Source organism: Phyllopteryx taeniolatus, chromosome 8 (assembly GCF_024500385.1).
Source record: "Phyllopteryx taeniolatus isolate TA_2022b chromosome 8, UOR_Ptae_1.2, whole genome shotgun sequence".
NCBI lineage: Eukaryota > Metazoa > Chordata > Actinopteri > Syngnathiformes > Syngnathidae > Phyllopteryx > Phyllopteryx taeniolatus.
In genome coordinates this window covers 20236142-20252695 of record NC_084509.1, presented here as the reverse complement: position 1 = coordinate 20252695, position 16554 = coordinate 20236142, and the positions used below count along the sequence as shown (strand labels likewise).

The 16554-nt window shown below is 40.2% G+C and overlaps 1 protein-coding gene across 1 annotated transcript in view; it reads left to right on the top strand.

Annotated features, from left to right (window-relative positions):
- Positions 1–16554, top strand: part of LOC133482243 (chloride channel protein 2-like) — a 122515-nt gene that overhangs the window by 45400 nt on the left and 60561 nt on the right. Inside the window, 6 exon segments of the mRNA XM_061782177.1 lie at positions 7216–7347; positions 7533–7661; positions 8317–8450; positions 12137–12214; positions 15294–15372; positions 15724–15849. Of these exon segments, the coding sequence (XP_061638161.1) occupies positions 7216–7347; positions 7533–7661; positions 8317–8450; positions 12137–12214; positions 15294–15372; positions 15724–15849 (678 nt within the window).

The following is a 16554-nucleotide window of genomic DNA, read 5'->3' as shown; positions in this document are numbered from 1 at the left end:
TGTCATCCGATGAAATCAGGTTGAGCCAAGATGCTCCCATAAGACTGCTTGCTGTGAAGTTTTAGATGATGACATTTACTTATGTCCCAAGTTGCCAACTGAGTCTAAGGTGTAATTCCATTTTATAGCTTGCGGTGCTAGCTGTTGGACAAATAAAAGGTGGCATTTTTTTTCAATTATTATTATTATTTTTTTCAATGTTATTTTGAATAAAAATGCACTGTTTAAGTATACTACCATACCATTATAATACAGTATGTAGCTTCAACTAGACAGTGGGTTCTCGGGTGTCTTTGATAAAACCGGGCCTTTCTCATGCCGTCTCGTTTTACTTTCGTTTTCACCGGTGTCGTGTGACGTTACCTTTTGTGCCAAAATGCTGAGTGCCGTTCAACACAAAAGGGTACATGCTTAAACAGGAAGTCAAGTTAAAACTTGCACATATAAACCATTTGATGTGATAAAACAGTCCAAAATAACTATTTTAACAATGCTAAATCTAATTTTTATATAAAATATTAATTAACAAATATTAAGTCAGTTGGGTTAGTTCCACACACATTGCCTTTTAGTTCATAGGTTTGATATTAATACTGGTTATAAAGAACCCTGAGTCAAATGTTCATTTTAGTCAATGCTGCGGGCTGCTAAGAAAATGTATGTTCATACCTTGGACACCCCTTTAAACCATGCAAACGTTTTTGACCTTTTTTGATACTGAAGATCAGCATTGTCCTGATCCTACTGGAAGGGTGGATCAAGCAAGGATTGAAGGTGGATGTAGAGAGATGTTTGGACACATGATACATTGTAGGGTATACTAACGCCAACACTCAGGCTAGCCTATCCCAGCTATCTTCGGACGAAAGGCGGGATACACGTTGAACTGGTCGCCAGCCAATCGCAGGACACACATATAAAAATAAAAAATAAAAATAAAAAATGTACCGGCATTACCAGATAACTATTAACCCTTTATTGCTTAGTGACTGTTTTTTGTCAATTTCTTTATGTCGCAAAAGTGTTCTCTGTCAATTGACTGTCTGTTGTCGTACTAGAGCGGCTCCAACTACAGGAGACAAATTACTTGTGTTATTTGGACATACTTGGCAAATAAAGATGATTCTGATTCTGAACAACCATTCGCACTCACATTCACACCTACGGGCAATTTCGAGTCTTCAATCAACCTACAACGCATAATTATGAATGGTTGTTTGTTTCTATGTGCCCTGCGATTGGCTGGCAACCGGTTCAGGGTGCCCGCGACCCTAGTGAGGATAAGCGGTAAAAGAAAATAGATGGATGGATGGATGTTTGCTATCTGTTTTGTTGTACAACCACACATACCTGCTTGTGATAACTATGGTCTATGGTTTATCTGTCCTCCAGGGTCAGGGTATCCATATGTTCTGGAAGCACCAGCCCAGGACTTTATCTCTGGTAAACAAGTGAAACAAGAAATGTCCCCTTAACTTCCAACTTCATTAAACCTGCATTGCTGCTCACTCATTATTAATATTTAATATGTTGGCTTGAGAAATGTTCCGTTTCCACTTGCTTTGGAACATAATAATGACATCCACACTTTAAACAAATTAAATGCCATTTGTCTTTAAATTAAAGCTTAGATAAATTAGAAGTATGAAAAGAAACGATGTGCGATAGAAAGTACAGCACAGATTTCAGTTAAGGTTTTAACCATCTGGACTAGGTAAAAATAACACTCGGTCCCTACAAAGTCTTAAAATTAGGTTATTTCATATAACATCAGATAACAGCACATTATACCTCATCTTGTTTTTATTGACAAAGACATGGCCAAAACACAGAAGCAGTTGTTTGTGAAATATCAGTCACATCACTGGAATTTAGATGTTAACTTGCAGCCAGATGTGTCAAATGTGATGCCATTGCCCCACATCCACCCAATTCAGTTGAGTTTTGTATTGGTCCACAATTTTTGTGCTATTTCCATTGTAATCCCTTTTCAGGACCCTTTTGTTGGGTATATGGTTGCAGTACTCTATTATAGCAAGGTTCCTTTATTTATGGTATGGCTTGACAGGCTGATTTTAGTTGATTACTCAGCAAATAGTTGTCATTTATGTATTTTATATTGCAATGGGAAGTAAAAACAGGAAGGAAAGAAAACAAAAGGCGCTCTTAAAAATAACATGGATTATTTTGGAGATAGGAATTCTTGCAATTTGTTTTACTTGGTCAGAGATAAGTTTAACTGGCACCCCAGTACTCTGCTCAATCTGTCTTGGTGCTGCTACGATGTCAGATATCACCTTACTGTGTAGACAATCAGTGTTGGAAATGGAAGCCAGACTATGGTTCATCAAAACTAAATGAAAATGTATCACTTGTTGGGTCTTGTTGATTCGTTAAATGTGGCTTATTTGTCAGACCACATGGCCCAAATAATTCAGCATGACAATGATCCCAAGCACCCAAGCAAAAAAGAAAAGACTTCAGGTGTTGTGATGGCTGACTGATATACTGTGACTGGACCATGAAAGAGCTATACATGAACAATATCTGCTGCTTAAATACCTAGTAAGTAGAGTGGGACAAAATGTCTTTGCAATATGAGAGCGGGATAATGTCATAAAAAAATAAAAAAAATAAATACAATGTTATTGCAGCTGAAGTTGTACATTATTCACACACTGCTTCTACATTTTGGCTTAATTTTTCAATACATTATACCTCATTATATCTTATCTAGGTTATTTTTTAAGACCAAGTAAGTATTACTTAAACATTTTTTTATCATGTCCTCATTCAAGGTGTGTTAGTAACATTCCAAGACTGGTGTTACAAATGAGAGATTTCAAACCCAAACAACAAACTGCGAGTTTTCCCCTTCAATGTGGGCCAGGCGATCAACGAACATGTCTGAGATCCTGCGGTGTTTGCTTCGTTCAGTGCGTGAGAAGAGGCGAAAATTGCAGCAAGACAACTCGTGGCTGCTTCACCATGACAATGTGCCTGTTCACTATGCCCTGAGAAGGCTGGGAAAAGTGTGTTACACCCCAGGGAGATCACTTTAGAAGGGGAAAACTTTGGTATTTCTTATTTGTGTCATGAACAGAACAAAGGATAGGACCCAGAATGCACGACTCCAATTCAAATGAACAGTTTCAAAAAGAGAGGTTTAATAAACGGGCAGAGGTCGGTACACAGGCAGGCAATCCGCAAAGGCAACAGTATCCAAAAAACGTGAGGGGAAAAAAGGCAAGGTCAATAATCAGAACAGGGTCTAGGCTTACGATGAGTCGTTGACGTGGAAACAAGGAATGCTGGAACGTGACAACAAAGTACAACAAACTGGCGACCAGAAAGAATGAGACACGAGGTTAAATGCATGGTGTAATTAGAGTAAACGAGGCACAGGTGGGGAAGATGCTCTCGGGAGCAGGTGTGTACAAGACGGGGAAGACAACAACCATAACACACACCCATGACAATTTGAAATACATCTTTTGTGACACCAGTCCTAGAACCTTTCTGACACACCTCATATATGAAACCTGACAGTACAATTTTTAGTTATTTTTTGAGAATTTGATTTTAGGTACAAAAAGGTGTTTACCTCATGCCTCTTAACAATTTCACAGGCAACATAAAAAATATCTTTCTACCCAATCTCCATAGTGTTTCTGCTGTGTGTTGACTAACCTCCTCATCCTGGCCTTATTACAGCTTGCCCCAAGCGCTAATGGAAAGAAATAAAGAACTCTCAATGTCTTTCGTTTTGTGTGCATGTGAGAGAGAGAGCGAGAAAGCGAGAGAGAGGGATATGAATGGTCCTGATTAGGCCTAAACTGCAGACAGCCATGATGATCAATGCATCCCTTGTCTCCAACAGACAAATGTGCCACGGCTACACACAGGAATACAAATGTATACTGTATTTACAATATAACCACTAAATAAATATAATGTAGACTCTTCCATTAACTGTATCCAGAACCTGAGAAAAGGAGCTGGTAAATATGTTTATGTTCTACAATGCTGTGAGTCCCCTCACCCCCTTCCATATATATGTAATCACATAGGCTAAATGTCAGTAGCGCCCTGTACGGACAACAGTCGTACAGTAACGAAATTCTTTTAAAGGTGATAAGGCATGATAAAATGTAATTCAATCCACATATGTCTGCAGATGATTGCAATTGGTGACACTGCAACAGCAGAGATGAGTAGTTGGGGTTTGGTGTGTGGGTGGGCTAGAGAGTGTAAGAGTAAAAGAGTAGGGAGCAAAAATGGCTGGATGTATCGAAGGAAAGTGAGGGGGAATGCAAAGAGTGAGCGATAGATAAGAGAGTGCAATTGCATTTTCGAGCAATTTCACAGATTTTTCAAGCCCCACAGAATATTATGTACTATGACGATGTAAAAAACAAAACCACCAAATGAAAGATCAGACTCTCTTCTTTCATCAGAAAAGAAAGTTTGTCTCTAGCTTATACTGTTCTTTAGTAATCAGCAGTCAAATATAGGCTAGTTTCAGCCAAATCTGTTTCTGGAAGGAAAAAAAGGGAGAAAACAGCCTTTTTGTGAAAGCAGACATATAAAGCAGAACAATGACTTTAACACCAATATTTGTTTTCTTTTGTGAAAATCTCAAACATCTGAACATAAAACAACACTGAGAAAGTACTTTTGACAGAAAAATAATTGATTTACTGTACAAATATAACTATGTACAGAATTTACATTGGACAAAAATGCATGAACAAATGGGACTCCCACACTTGCCCTTTTTTCCTCCAAATTCTCCTCCTCTACAGTGTGCTCAATAGTCTATGTTTTTATTACCTTGCGCATAAAATCTAGCAAAATTTTATCCACATATCGATTTTATTCTTCTGTTGGCAGTGAATGGGATTTTGTGTGGTTGTCATTCTCCTTGAAACCAGTCATTACTTCTACTCGAAGCACAACCTGTGCAGTTTAGAAATATAACTATTACTATAAAAATTCATTGTTGAAATTTCTGTCGTGGGACAAATGTTTTGTCTGCACTGCATACTGGGATGGGAGTCGAATGTCTTCGTTTGACTCTAAAAACAAAACATAACACAAACTTATGTATGAATCTATTCTAATAGATTGGCCCATGAAGATTCACAATTTTCTACTGTAGGTCATGGTAATGAACAAAAGTTAAATGAGTGGCAACTGGACTTCTCATTGGTTGCTGGAAACATTTAAGTTGTAATCGAAAGGGCTTCTAAATTTCAGCTACTTTTCAATTAAGGTGAAACATTTTCAACACGATCAGTTGTCCTTTTTTTGCCACTTTTGTGGATTAATGGACGTACAGGTTCGTACATTTGACAAGCAAGGGTGTTCAACTTTAGCACACTGGGTGTCCCACAGGTAGGATGTGACCTAGAGGTGATAAAGAAATTCTGGAAGGAGCTAGACAAAGTAGTTCTGAGCATCCCAGACAGAGAGAGAGTATTGATTTGTGGACTCTAGCTAAATATTTGGGGTCAACAGTCCAGAGCAATGGTGAGTGTGGTAAGGAAGTGAAGAAAAGGGTCCAAGCATGTTGGAATGGGTGGAGGAAGGTGTCAGGTGTGTTATGTGACAGAAGATTCTCTGCTAGGATGAAGGGCAAAATTTATTAGACAGTGGTGAGGCCACCCATGATGTACAGATTAGAGACAGTGGCCCTGAAGAGACAACAGGAAGCAGAGTTGGAGGTGGCAGAAATTAAGATGTTGAGGTTCTCTCTAGCAGTGACCAGGTTGGATAGGATTAGAATTGAGCTCATCAGAGGGACAGCCAAGGTTGGATGTTTTTTAGCGACAAAGTTAGAGAGAGCAGACTCCGATGGTTTGGACACGTCCAGAGGAGAGATAGTGAGTATATTGGTAGAAGGATGATGATGGAGCTGCCAGGCGAGAGAGTTAGAGGAAGACCAACGAGAAGATTGCTTGATGCAGTGAGGGAAGATATGAGGCCAGTTGGTGTTATAGAAGAGGATGCAAGAGACAGCCTTATATAGAAAAAAGATGACATGCTGTGGCGACCCCTTACGGGACTAGCCCAAAGGAAAAGGAAGAAGAAGAGTTAGGTTAACCATTAGCCTCACAGTGTTGCAACTTTAGTTGGGTTCATGAAATGCATTTGGACCCATAAATCTAGCTATTTGCTCGTAGAGGTATGTGTTCCCTCAGGGCCAAAAAGCTTGATAATTTGAAGTTAACTGGTTGTGTGAAATGATTACCTTTCTACTTGAAATGACAGAAGTATTACTAAGGTCAAAGATGGGATTGAGATGGAAAATCTACATTGGCTTCCCTAAATAATAATGTGTATTATATTACGATTATTTTGACTTTACACCGATCTGATCGGCCTGATCGGTATCGGCCGATATTTAGCATTTTATACTGATCGGCTGATCAGCTTTAATGTCATAATTCGCCGATCCGATCAATGACGTTATTGATCGGCTCTGCAAAAGACATTTACTCCGCGTCACCATCGTGTATACTGTACACGAAATTTGAATCCAAAAGCTATTTTATTTATAGCATTGTCGCATGTCTTTTGACGTGGTACTGTAAATAACTGACCACCAGTAAAGTTATTTTAGACAAAAACAAACATGGCAGCGGTGTGGGACAGACAACACATGTAATGCGTGGATCAGACTACAAGACAAATTTGCTCTTTCACGATTTTACTGTCAGACTACTGCAATCAAATCTTGTATTCCGATATCACCGCATCCTGTTTTCTACGATCATTGGGCTTTATCTTGTCAACTCAAACGCGACCGGATACACTCGTTATTATGGCGAGAACAACAAGAGTGGATTGCGCCAACTGTATTATAAGAACAAAATGGGGAAAAATGTGTGTTGGTGGTCACCAGTGCTCGGGAGAGGACGTTCGTCTAAGGCTTGCTTGAGGTATGTTCACATTCTTTTAATACGATACGGCTCGCAAGCAGGCAACAAAATGTTATGTAGCCTAGCAAGCAAGCTGCATTGGATATAAAAAGTAAACACACCCCTGTTCAAATGCCAGGGATTTTTTTACGTATAAAAATGAGACAAAGACAAATCATTTTAAAACTTTTTTTCCACCATTGTGTTTAATAACTTGTACTGTGTGTATAAGTTGTATGTGCTGTATGCGATCTTTGAAGCCGAGCATGCTGTCTTCTTGTCTTGCCTTTAGTTTGCACGGTTCGCTGCCAGAAGTTCCTGATCTCGAGGGTCGGGGAGGACTGGATCTTCCTTATCCTGCTGGGTCTCCTCATGGCATTGGTCAGCTGGGTAGTGGATTTCTGCATTGCCATCTGCCTACAAGGTGAGACATGTTGAACAGATAGACATAAGGAGCAATAGTGAATTTGTGTTTTCATGCATGTGTGCATGTAAAGTCCATAGAGCTATCACTTTGACATGATACAATCTTTATAAATACCATGAATGGTCTTTGTTTTACAATATTTTGTTTAATTCTGGTGTTGGTTGGTGTATGTGTTTCCACAGCACAGAAGTGGATGTATGGTGGCCTGGACAGTAACGTTTTCCTGCAGTACCTGGCTTGGGTCACATACCCTGTAGTCCTCATCACCTTCTCTGCTGGCTTCACTCAGATTCTCGCGCCGCAGGCTGTTGGTACGAGTAATTAAACACAAAAATCAGGAAATGTACAAGTAAATGCAATTTTCTGGAAAATTTGCTTAGAATATACTGTGTTTACTATTATGGCATGGCACATAACTATGAGGCTATGTAATTTAAGATCTTCTGTATTGCTATTTGAGATTATCCATCACAGTGAAATAAGGTATCATCCCATCACACACTAGTGCTGCCTGCAGGCTCACTGTCCCGTCCAGTCCTATCTGGTAACTCTTGCATGAATCCCTCCTTCACAGGGTGTAGCATTGCCTTCCTAATTCACATAATATAGATAGAAACCAACTTCTATGTCATGTCACTGCTGTCTTGTAGCTGTATACACCGTAGCAGAATAGGACAGGTTTAAATAAAGGGAGAAGAGAGAAGAATTCTGCCATAGCGCTATGAAATTCATATGAATCTGATTGTACTATAAGTCAGGCTGGATTTGTTTAGTCCTGTTTGTTTACAGTTTGATTTCTGCACAAGATGAACACAGTCTTCTTTGTTACTTTAAAGTGCAGTGCAATATAGGGTGTCCAGTCTCTCCCATAGAGATAGGATGAGAAGCTTGGTCATCTGGGAGGGGCTCAGAATCAAGCCGCTGGTAAATGAGTTTTTATTTTTCCACATGCTCTGCTCCCTTTAGGTTCAGGTATTCCAGAGATGAAGACCATCTTGCGAGGAGTGGTGCTGAAGGAGTATCTCACCTTCAAAACGTTTGTGGCTAAAGTCATCGGCCTGACTTGTGCCCTGGGCAGTGGAATGCCGCTGGGCAAGGAGGTAACACTTACACACTGAGCCAGACTAGTCAGCCCCGAATAACAACTGTTAGGTCAAGTCCAGTCATTAGAAATTGACATAGGGCACAGTGGAAACAGTGTAAGAGCAACTGTTGTTGGAGTGAGTAAACACAGAATTATAAAGGCACTCCGCCATAGGTGAACAATTCTGCACATATCTGTCTGACTCGTTTGATTGGAAAAACTCATGTGGTGGGTCATCTAGAAGCACTCTAGCCAGGAGGCTTCTGGAAAAATAATCCACTATCTGATTGTCAGAATTCTCCTTGAGTATTGAAATGGAAGTGTGGTGTTCTTTGTTGGAACCTTAGAACTTTTCATCCATCCATCCATCCATTTTCTTCCGCTTATCCGAGGTCGGGTCGCGTGGGCAGGAGCTTTAGCAGGGACGCCCAGACTTCCCTCTCCCCAGCTACTTCATCCAGCTCTTCCGGGATGGAAGTGGAGCCGAGCCCGACTATATCTAGTTGGAACTTCTCGACCTCACACACCAGCTTGGGCTCCTTCTCTGCCAGAGAGGAGCCGGGGATTGGATTGCCAAAGAACTTTTCACACTTTTGTTGAAATTGGTTATGAAGTCTTTGTGTAATGCTGCTTACCCTACTTCAGAATATCCCTACAGTATGACTGACAAATGATTCACAAGTGGCACACCAGTAGCACATACAGTGGGTAGAGAAAGTATTCAGACCCCCTTAAATTTTTCACTCTTTGTTATTTTGCAGCCATTTGGTAAAATCATTTTTCATTTTTTCCCCCTCATTAATGTACACACAGCACGCCATATTGACAGAAAAAGACGGAATTGTTGAAATTTTTGCAGTTATTAAAAAAGATAGGTATTCAGACCCTTTGCTGTGGCACTCATATATTTAACTCAGGTGCTGTCCATTTCTTCTGATCTTCCTTGAGATGGTTCTACTGGACTTTATTAGGAAAGCCACACACCTCTCTATATAAGACCTTACACCTCACAGTGCATGTCAGAGCAAATGAGAATCATGAGGTCAAAGGAACTGCCTGAAGAGCTCAGAGACAGAATTGTGGCCAGGCACAGATCTGGCCAAGGTTACAAAACAATTTCTGCTGCACTTAAGGTTCCTAAGAGCACAGTGACCTCCATAATCCTTAAATGGAAGACGTTTGGGATGACCAGAACCCTTCCTAGAGCTGGCCGTCCGGCCAAACTGATTAATCAGGTGAGAAGAGCCTTGATGAGAGAGGTACTGTAGAACCCAAAGATCACTGTTGCTGAGCTCCAGAGATGTAGTCAGGAGATGGGGGAAAGTTCTAGAAAGTCAACCATCACTGCAGCCCTCCACCAGTCGGGGCTTTATGGCACAGTGGCCCGACGGAAGCCTCTCCTCAGTGCAAGACACATGAAAGCCTGGATGGAGTTTGCTCAAAAACACCTGAAGGACTCCAAGATAGTGAGAAATAAGATTCTCTGGTCTGATGAGACCAAAATAGAAATTGTTGGCTATAATTCTAAGTGGCATGTGTGGAGAAAACCAGGCACTGCTCATCACCTGTCCAATACAGTCCCAACGGTGAAGCATGGTGGTGGCAGCATCATGCTGTGGGGGTGTTTTTCAGCTGGAGGGACCAGACGAATGGTTGCAATCGAAGGAAAGATGAATGCGGCCAAGTACAGGGATATCCTGGATGAAAACCTTCTCCAGAGTGCTCAGGACCTCAGACTGGGCCGAAGGTTCACCTTCCAACAAGACAATGACCCTAAGCACACAGTTAAAATAATGAAGGAGTGGCTTCAGAACAACTCCGAGACTGTTCTTGAATGGCCCAGCCAGCGCCCCGACTTATACCCAATTGAGCATCTCTTGAGAGACCTGAAAATTGCTGTCCACCAACGTTCACCATCCGACCTGACAGAACTGGAGAGGATCTGCAAGGGGGAATGGCAGAGGATCCCAAAGCCATGTGTGAAAAACTTGTTGCATCATTCCCAAAAAGACTATTAGCTCAAAAGGGTGCTTCTCCTCAATACGGAGGAAAGGGTCTGAATACTTATGGCTGTGTGATATTTCAGTTTTTCTTTTTTCATAAATCTGCAAACATTTCAACAATTCAGTTTTTTTTGTCAATATGGGGTGCTGTGTGTACATTGATGAGGGAAAAAAATAACAAATGATTTTAGCAAATGGCTGCAATATAACAAAGAGTGAAAAATTTAAAGGGATCTGAATACTTTTCGTACCCACTGTATGTTCAGGTACAGGTCCACAGAAATGAGCGAGAGCAACAAGGACAACTCACTTTTGACTGGAGACACTTTTTTAAACCCAGTGAGAGGCAAACGGATATTTTGGCAGTGTATGCAACATGATCATGCAGATGTTTATGTTAAGAGAGAGGTTTTCTTTCATGGACTTGTACACTGTCTTGTCTGATGACAGACAGTCCCCTCCATATTTGTTGGAGCAGTGAGGCCAATTCTTGTATTTCAACTGTATACTAAAAGTTTAAAAAAAATAAAATAAAAAAAATAAAAAAATTGCTTTGGGTTTGATAGCAATTTTTTTTTTTTTTAACCAGGCAACAAAACTTAGCAATATTTGTAACAAAGACCACTTTTGTAGGTGAGCAAAAGCATTGGAACAGGTGGACCTCAAAGAGATTGTAATATTTAGTTTTAAATCTTTTTTTTACAATAACTGCCTGTGACTGCATTGATAGCAGCAAACGTTTGCATTCTTTAATGATGCTTGTCCAGGCTGTGACTGCAAACAGTTGCTTGTTTTGTGGGCCAATGAGTTGTCCGATAGTCAAAAATATCCCACTTCATGCCCTTGGTAAACTCCTACGTTGTTTTGGTAGTGTGTTTTGGGTCATTGTCTTTCTGCATGATGAAGGATATCTCCAATGAGTTTGGTTGATTTTTCTATAAATTGGCAGACAAAAGGATTTTATAGACAAGATTTTGTCATTGTGTTACAGGTGTCAAACTCAAGGCCCGGGGGCCACATCTGGCCCGTCACATCAATTTATGTGGCCCGCGAAAGCAAATCAAGTGCGTCAACTTCATGTTTCTTGCTAAAATAACAACATTGCAAATCGTCTTCCCTTTTATACAACGTTGATTGCAAAAATTTTTGTTACCTATCCCCATTTCAAAATAAACTGAATTAACAACTTTTTACTCACTTCTGGTTTCAAATATAGTTATTCATCGATTTATTTAGTTCTTTTTGTGTATATGTAATAACATGAGGCAATTGTACATTTACTGTATATGTGTTACCGCTCATGACGGCCCTCCGAGGGAAACCATAACTACGATGTGGCCCACAGCAAAAATGAGTTTGACACCCCTGTGTTATACCATCAATGCAGATTAGTGAGACCATCTCAGAGAAGTGTTTCACCATACTTTAGTATTTCGATCACTTCCAGTAAAGGTTAATATTGGTTTCATCAGTCAATAAAACTTTTTTGTAGAATTTTTCATCCTCATTTTTGTTTGTTTTTTAGCAAATTACAGCCTTGATTTCCTTCTTGCAGTTAGGTGGTTTGCATCTTCTGGTGTTGCCTTTGTACTTTTGTTCATGAATTCTTATGTTAACAGTATTCATGCTGTAATTTTAATCTCCTAGTATTTATTCTTGTATCTCTTGGATTTATTTTTTATGCGCTTTTCCTCTCTAGGGTCCATTTGTCCACATTGCCAGTTTGTGTGCAGCTCTCCTCAGCAAGTTTATGTCTTTATTTGGAGGAATTTATGAGGTCAGTGTTTTTTCTACTATTCACAAAATACATTTTTAGACTGCTCCATGTTTAGATTTGCTGTCTGAACACCTTTTCATGTGTTGCTTCATGTAAATAAAGCTGTGCACACCGGTTTTAAGTTTAATAAAAAAAATTGTAGTTTAAATCACTGATACAAATCTTAAATATGTTTGATAATTAGTTTCCCAGGTGAGCTTAGTAAATAGAAAATTAGGAATGTTTCTCTCAGGCAAATGCATTGTATTAGGAGAGAGAAAAAAAGGCACCGTTGAGCAGCAAGCATTTAAACATCCTGGAGTCTCATGAGTCTTCTCAATGCAAGATCCTCCAAAAACTTGCAGTCATGCATAAAGCTGTATTTCAGCCACCCCTAACCAATCTTGTGAGAAAAGAATGTTTGCAGTGGGCTCAGAAATTCAATTCAATTCCAATTTCATTCACTGATGAATGACCTGCTACTTTAGATGGTCCAGATGGATGGAGTTTTGGATGGTTGGTGCATGGCCATTATGTCTAACTCCCAACAAGGCTGCGATGTCAGCTAGGATTTGTCGGAGTGATGTTTGGCACTGAAATAATAGGGAGTGAGATGGTTTGCCCCTGAGGCTGCCTGAAGGTGTCAAAATGACCTGCAAAATATGTGGATTTTATAACTGACCATTTTCTGCCATGACGTAAAATAATTGGTCCCGCCACAGTAAAATAATTCCTCCTAGATGGAAGCAGAAACTATACATGGACAAGTTCAATGGCTGAGAGAGTTAACTAAGGTGATATCAAAGAGGGGCTTCAATGTCCTTATCTTTATGTAACTGTATGTTTTGTAACAGATGTTTTTTAAAAAATTGCTCTGCATAATAATGTGAAACACTGTATTCTGAGTAATTTAGCATGAACAATTTTTTTGTTTTCTTAGATAATCCCAAATATTATTGAAGAAGGCTAGTTCTGAAAGGAACAAAAACAGTATGTGCCTAATAATGTGGAACACATTCTTCAAGTTAGTTTAGATAAAGCCAAGATAATTGGAGATATCCATCAATCAAGACATTTTCTATCCCAGCTGACTATGGGCAAGAGGAGGAGTACACCCTGGACTGGTTGCCAGCCAGTTGCAGGACTAAATGGCGATATTAAGTTAATTTGTACAAACTACACTGTAAATTATGCCAGTGAACCATTTTAACAAATGTACTTTAAGTATAAAATCCCAAAATTGTCTTGGGCTAGGCAACCCAAGTTTATTTATTTGTTTGTTTGTTTTAGAACATCCATCCATCCATTTTCTGAGCCGCTTATCCTCACAAGGGTCGCGGGAGTGCTGGTGCCTATCCCAGCTATCTTCGGGCAGGAGGCAGAGTACACCCTGAACTCGTTGCCAGCCAATCGCAGGGCACATATAAACACACAACCATTTGCACTCACATTCCCACCTACGGGCAATTTAGAGTCTTCAATTAACCTACCACGCATGTTTTTGGGATGTGGGAGGAAACCGGAGTGCCCGGAGAAAACCCACTCAGGCACGGGGAGAACATGCAAACTCCACACAGGTGGGGCCGGGGATTGAACCCCGGTCCTCAGAACTGTGCGGCAAACACTCCAACCAGTCGCGCACCATGCCGCCACATTTCAAGTCACATTTCAAAGTGTTTTGGGAAATTGTGGACGTCGTGTCCTCTGGGCCAAAGAACCAAAAAGAAAAAGTAAAAGAACCGTCCGGAGTCTTATGGACGCAAAGTTCAAAAGCCAGCATCTGTGATGGTATGGGGCTGTGTTAGTGCGCATGGGTAACTTACACATCTGTGAAGGCACCATTAATGCTGCAAGGTACATATAGGTTTTGGAGAAACATATGCTGCCATCCAAGCAACATCTTTTTCATGGATGCCCCTGCTTATTTCCGTAAGACAATGCCAAACCACATTCTGCACGTGTTACAACATTGTGGCTTCATAGTAAAAGAGTGCGGGTACTAGACTGGGTTGCCTGCAGTCCAGACCTGTCTCCCATTGAAAATGTGTGGTGCATTATAAAGCGTAAAATACAACAACGGAGACCCCGGACATCAAGCAAGAATGAAGAAAGAATTCCCCCTACAAAGCTTCAACAATTAGTGTCCTCAGTTCCCAAACGTTTATTGAATGTTGTTAAAAGAAAAGGTGATGTAACACAGTGGTAAACATGACCTGACCCTGTCCCAGCTTTTTTGGAACGTGTTTCAGCCATCAAATTTTAAGTTAATTTTAAGTTATCAGTTTGAACATAAACTATCTTGTCTTTGTAGTGTATTCAATTAAATATAGGTTGAACATGATTTGCAAATCATTGTATTCTGTTTAACACAACGCCCCTACTTCATTGGAATTGGGGTTGTATATGTGCCCTGCGATTGGCTGGCGACCAGTTCAGGATATACCCCGCCTCTCGCCCGAAGATAGCTGAGATAGGCTCCAGCACGCCCGCGAGCCTAGTTAGGATAAGCGGAAAAGAAGATGAATGAATGAATGATTAAGGGTCACAAATTGTTGTCAGGTGAGTACATACTACTAGTGTGTTATATGCTGATCGTTTGTAAGAAAATCTCAATTTAATCCTTATCACGTCCCTCCAACTTCTCATGGTCCTAGAAATTGAAGAGAGGATAGGGGGAGAGGTGAGTGTGATTGACGACAGCCAGATCCACATACAGATATATATTTTTCCAAATACACAATATTTGTTGGTATTTTAACAGAATTTTCTTCTTCAAAAACTTTAACAGATGGCATTAACTTAACTGGTCTGGTTGTCTCATCATGCCCCATGGCCATTTGCCCTACAATACTGTAATTCACATTGTGTTTTGTTGTTTTTCATATTGTGTGTTACACTGCAATTCATCATTTGTCATCTTAAACCATCATGAAGAATTTGAAATCTTGTGGGCTGTATTTCCAATCTGTTCTCGGTAATTACCTCCAACCACCCTGTAGGTAAAAAACTGACTGGAATTTACAATAAACTTTTGTTTGTGTCTGTGTGTGTGTGTGTGTGTGTGTGTGCGTGCATGCGTGCGTGTGTGTGTGTGATTCAGAATGAGTCAAGGAACATTGAGATGCTGGCTGCAGCCTGTGCAGTTGGAGTAGGTTGCTGCTTTGCAGCCCCAATAGGAGGTGAGTTCCTTGCCAAACAAAGTAGATCGGCAATGAACCCCTATATGGATTAAATTGACTTTAATAATTGCTAAACATAACACAAAAACACTGCTACTACTTCTTCTTTTTTTGTACTTACTTTCTTGGTTGGCGTTAAGCTTACTGTTGCAATTTTGTCACCGTGTTGGCTCAGAGCCAGATTCCAATTGACAATCATATACCGTAGCTGATCTTGGTTAATTTCTGTAAAGGTACAGTTGCTTTTAATGCAGTACTATGTCAAATGTCATGTCATGTCTGAAGTCATTTCATCATGTAGCTAAACTGATCACATATGTTATTGCAATGCATCGTCTGTGTGGTTTTTAGGTGTGTTGTTCAGTATTGAAGTAACATCCACATTCTTTGCGGTGAGGAACTATTGGAGAGGTTTCTTTGCAGCTACCTTCAGTGCCTTTATCTTCAGAGTGCTTGCTGTTTGGAACAGAGATGAAGGTAAGACAGACATGAGTGTATTGCCTCTTGTTTACTGTACATTATCAGTTTATAAATCATAGGGAGTATACATCTGCGGTCAAACATTTAGAGTGGGCCAAATGTAGCCTTACAGCTTTTTCACGTTTTAGATCATGCCTTTTGTTTCAGCTATAGATGCTAAATATGCATTGTAACTGGCAGTGAATGAATTAAAAGTGTTCGTTTTTTATACAATTACAATCAGCTGTTGGGAGCTCTAGTTAATTATCCAAACCATCAGGGCAAGAATCTCAATTGTGGCTTATAATAATTTATTTGAACAATTTTGTTTCTAGAGTGGAATATAACATACTGTGTCATTGATCTATAAAATAAATAAATAAACACACACGGTTAAATCATACAAAAGAAGGTTCCAGAATGTCTTTTAACCTGCCCACTTAAATTGTCAAGTGGTCATCTTTGACTGCAGCTTCCATCCGTCCATTTTCTGTACCGCTTCTCCTCACTCGGATCACGGGCGTGCTGGAGCCTATCCCAGCTATCTTCCGGCAAGAGGCGGGGTACACCCTGAACTGGTCGCCAGCCAATCGCAGGGCACATATAAACAAACAACCATTCACACTCACATTCACACCTACGGGCAATTCAGAGTCTTCAATCAACCTAGCATGCATGTTTTTGGGATGTGGGAGGAAACCTTTAGTGAATTACATTAAGCTT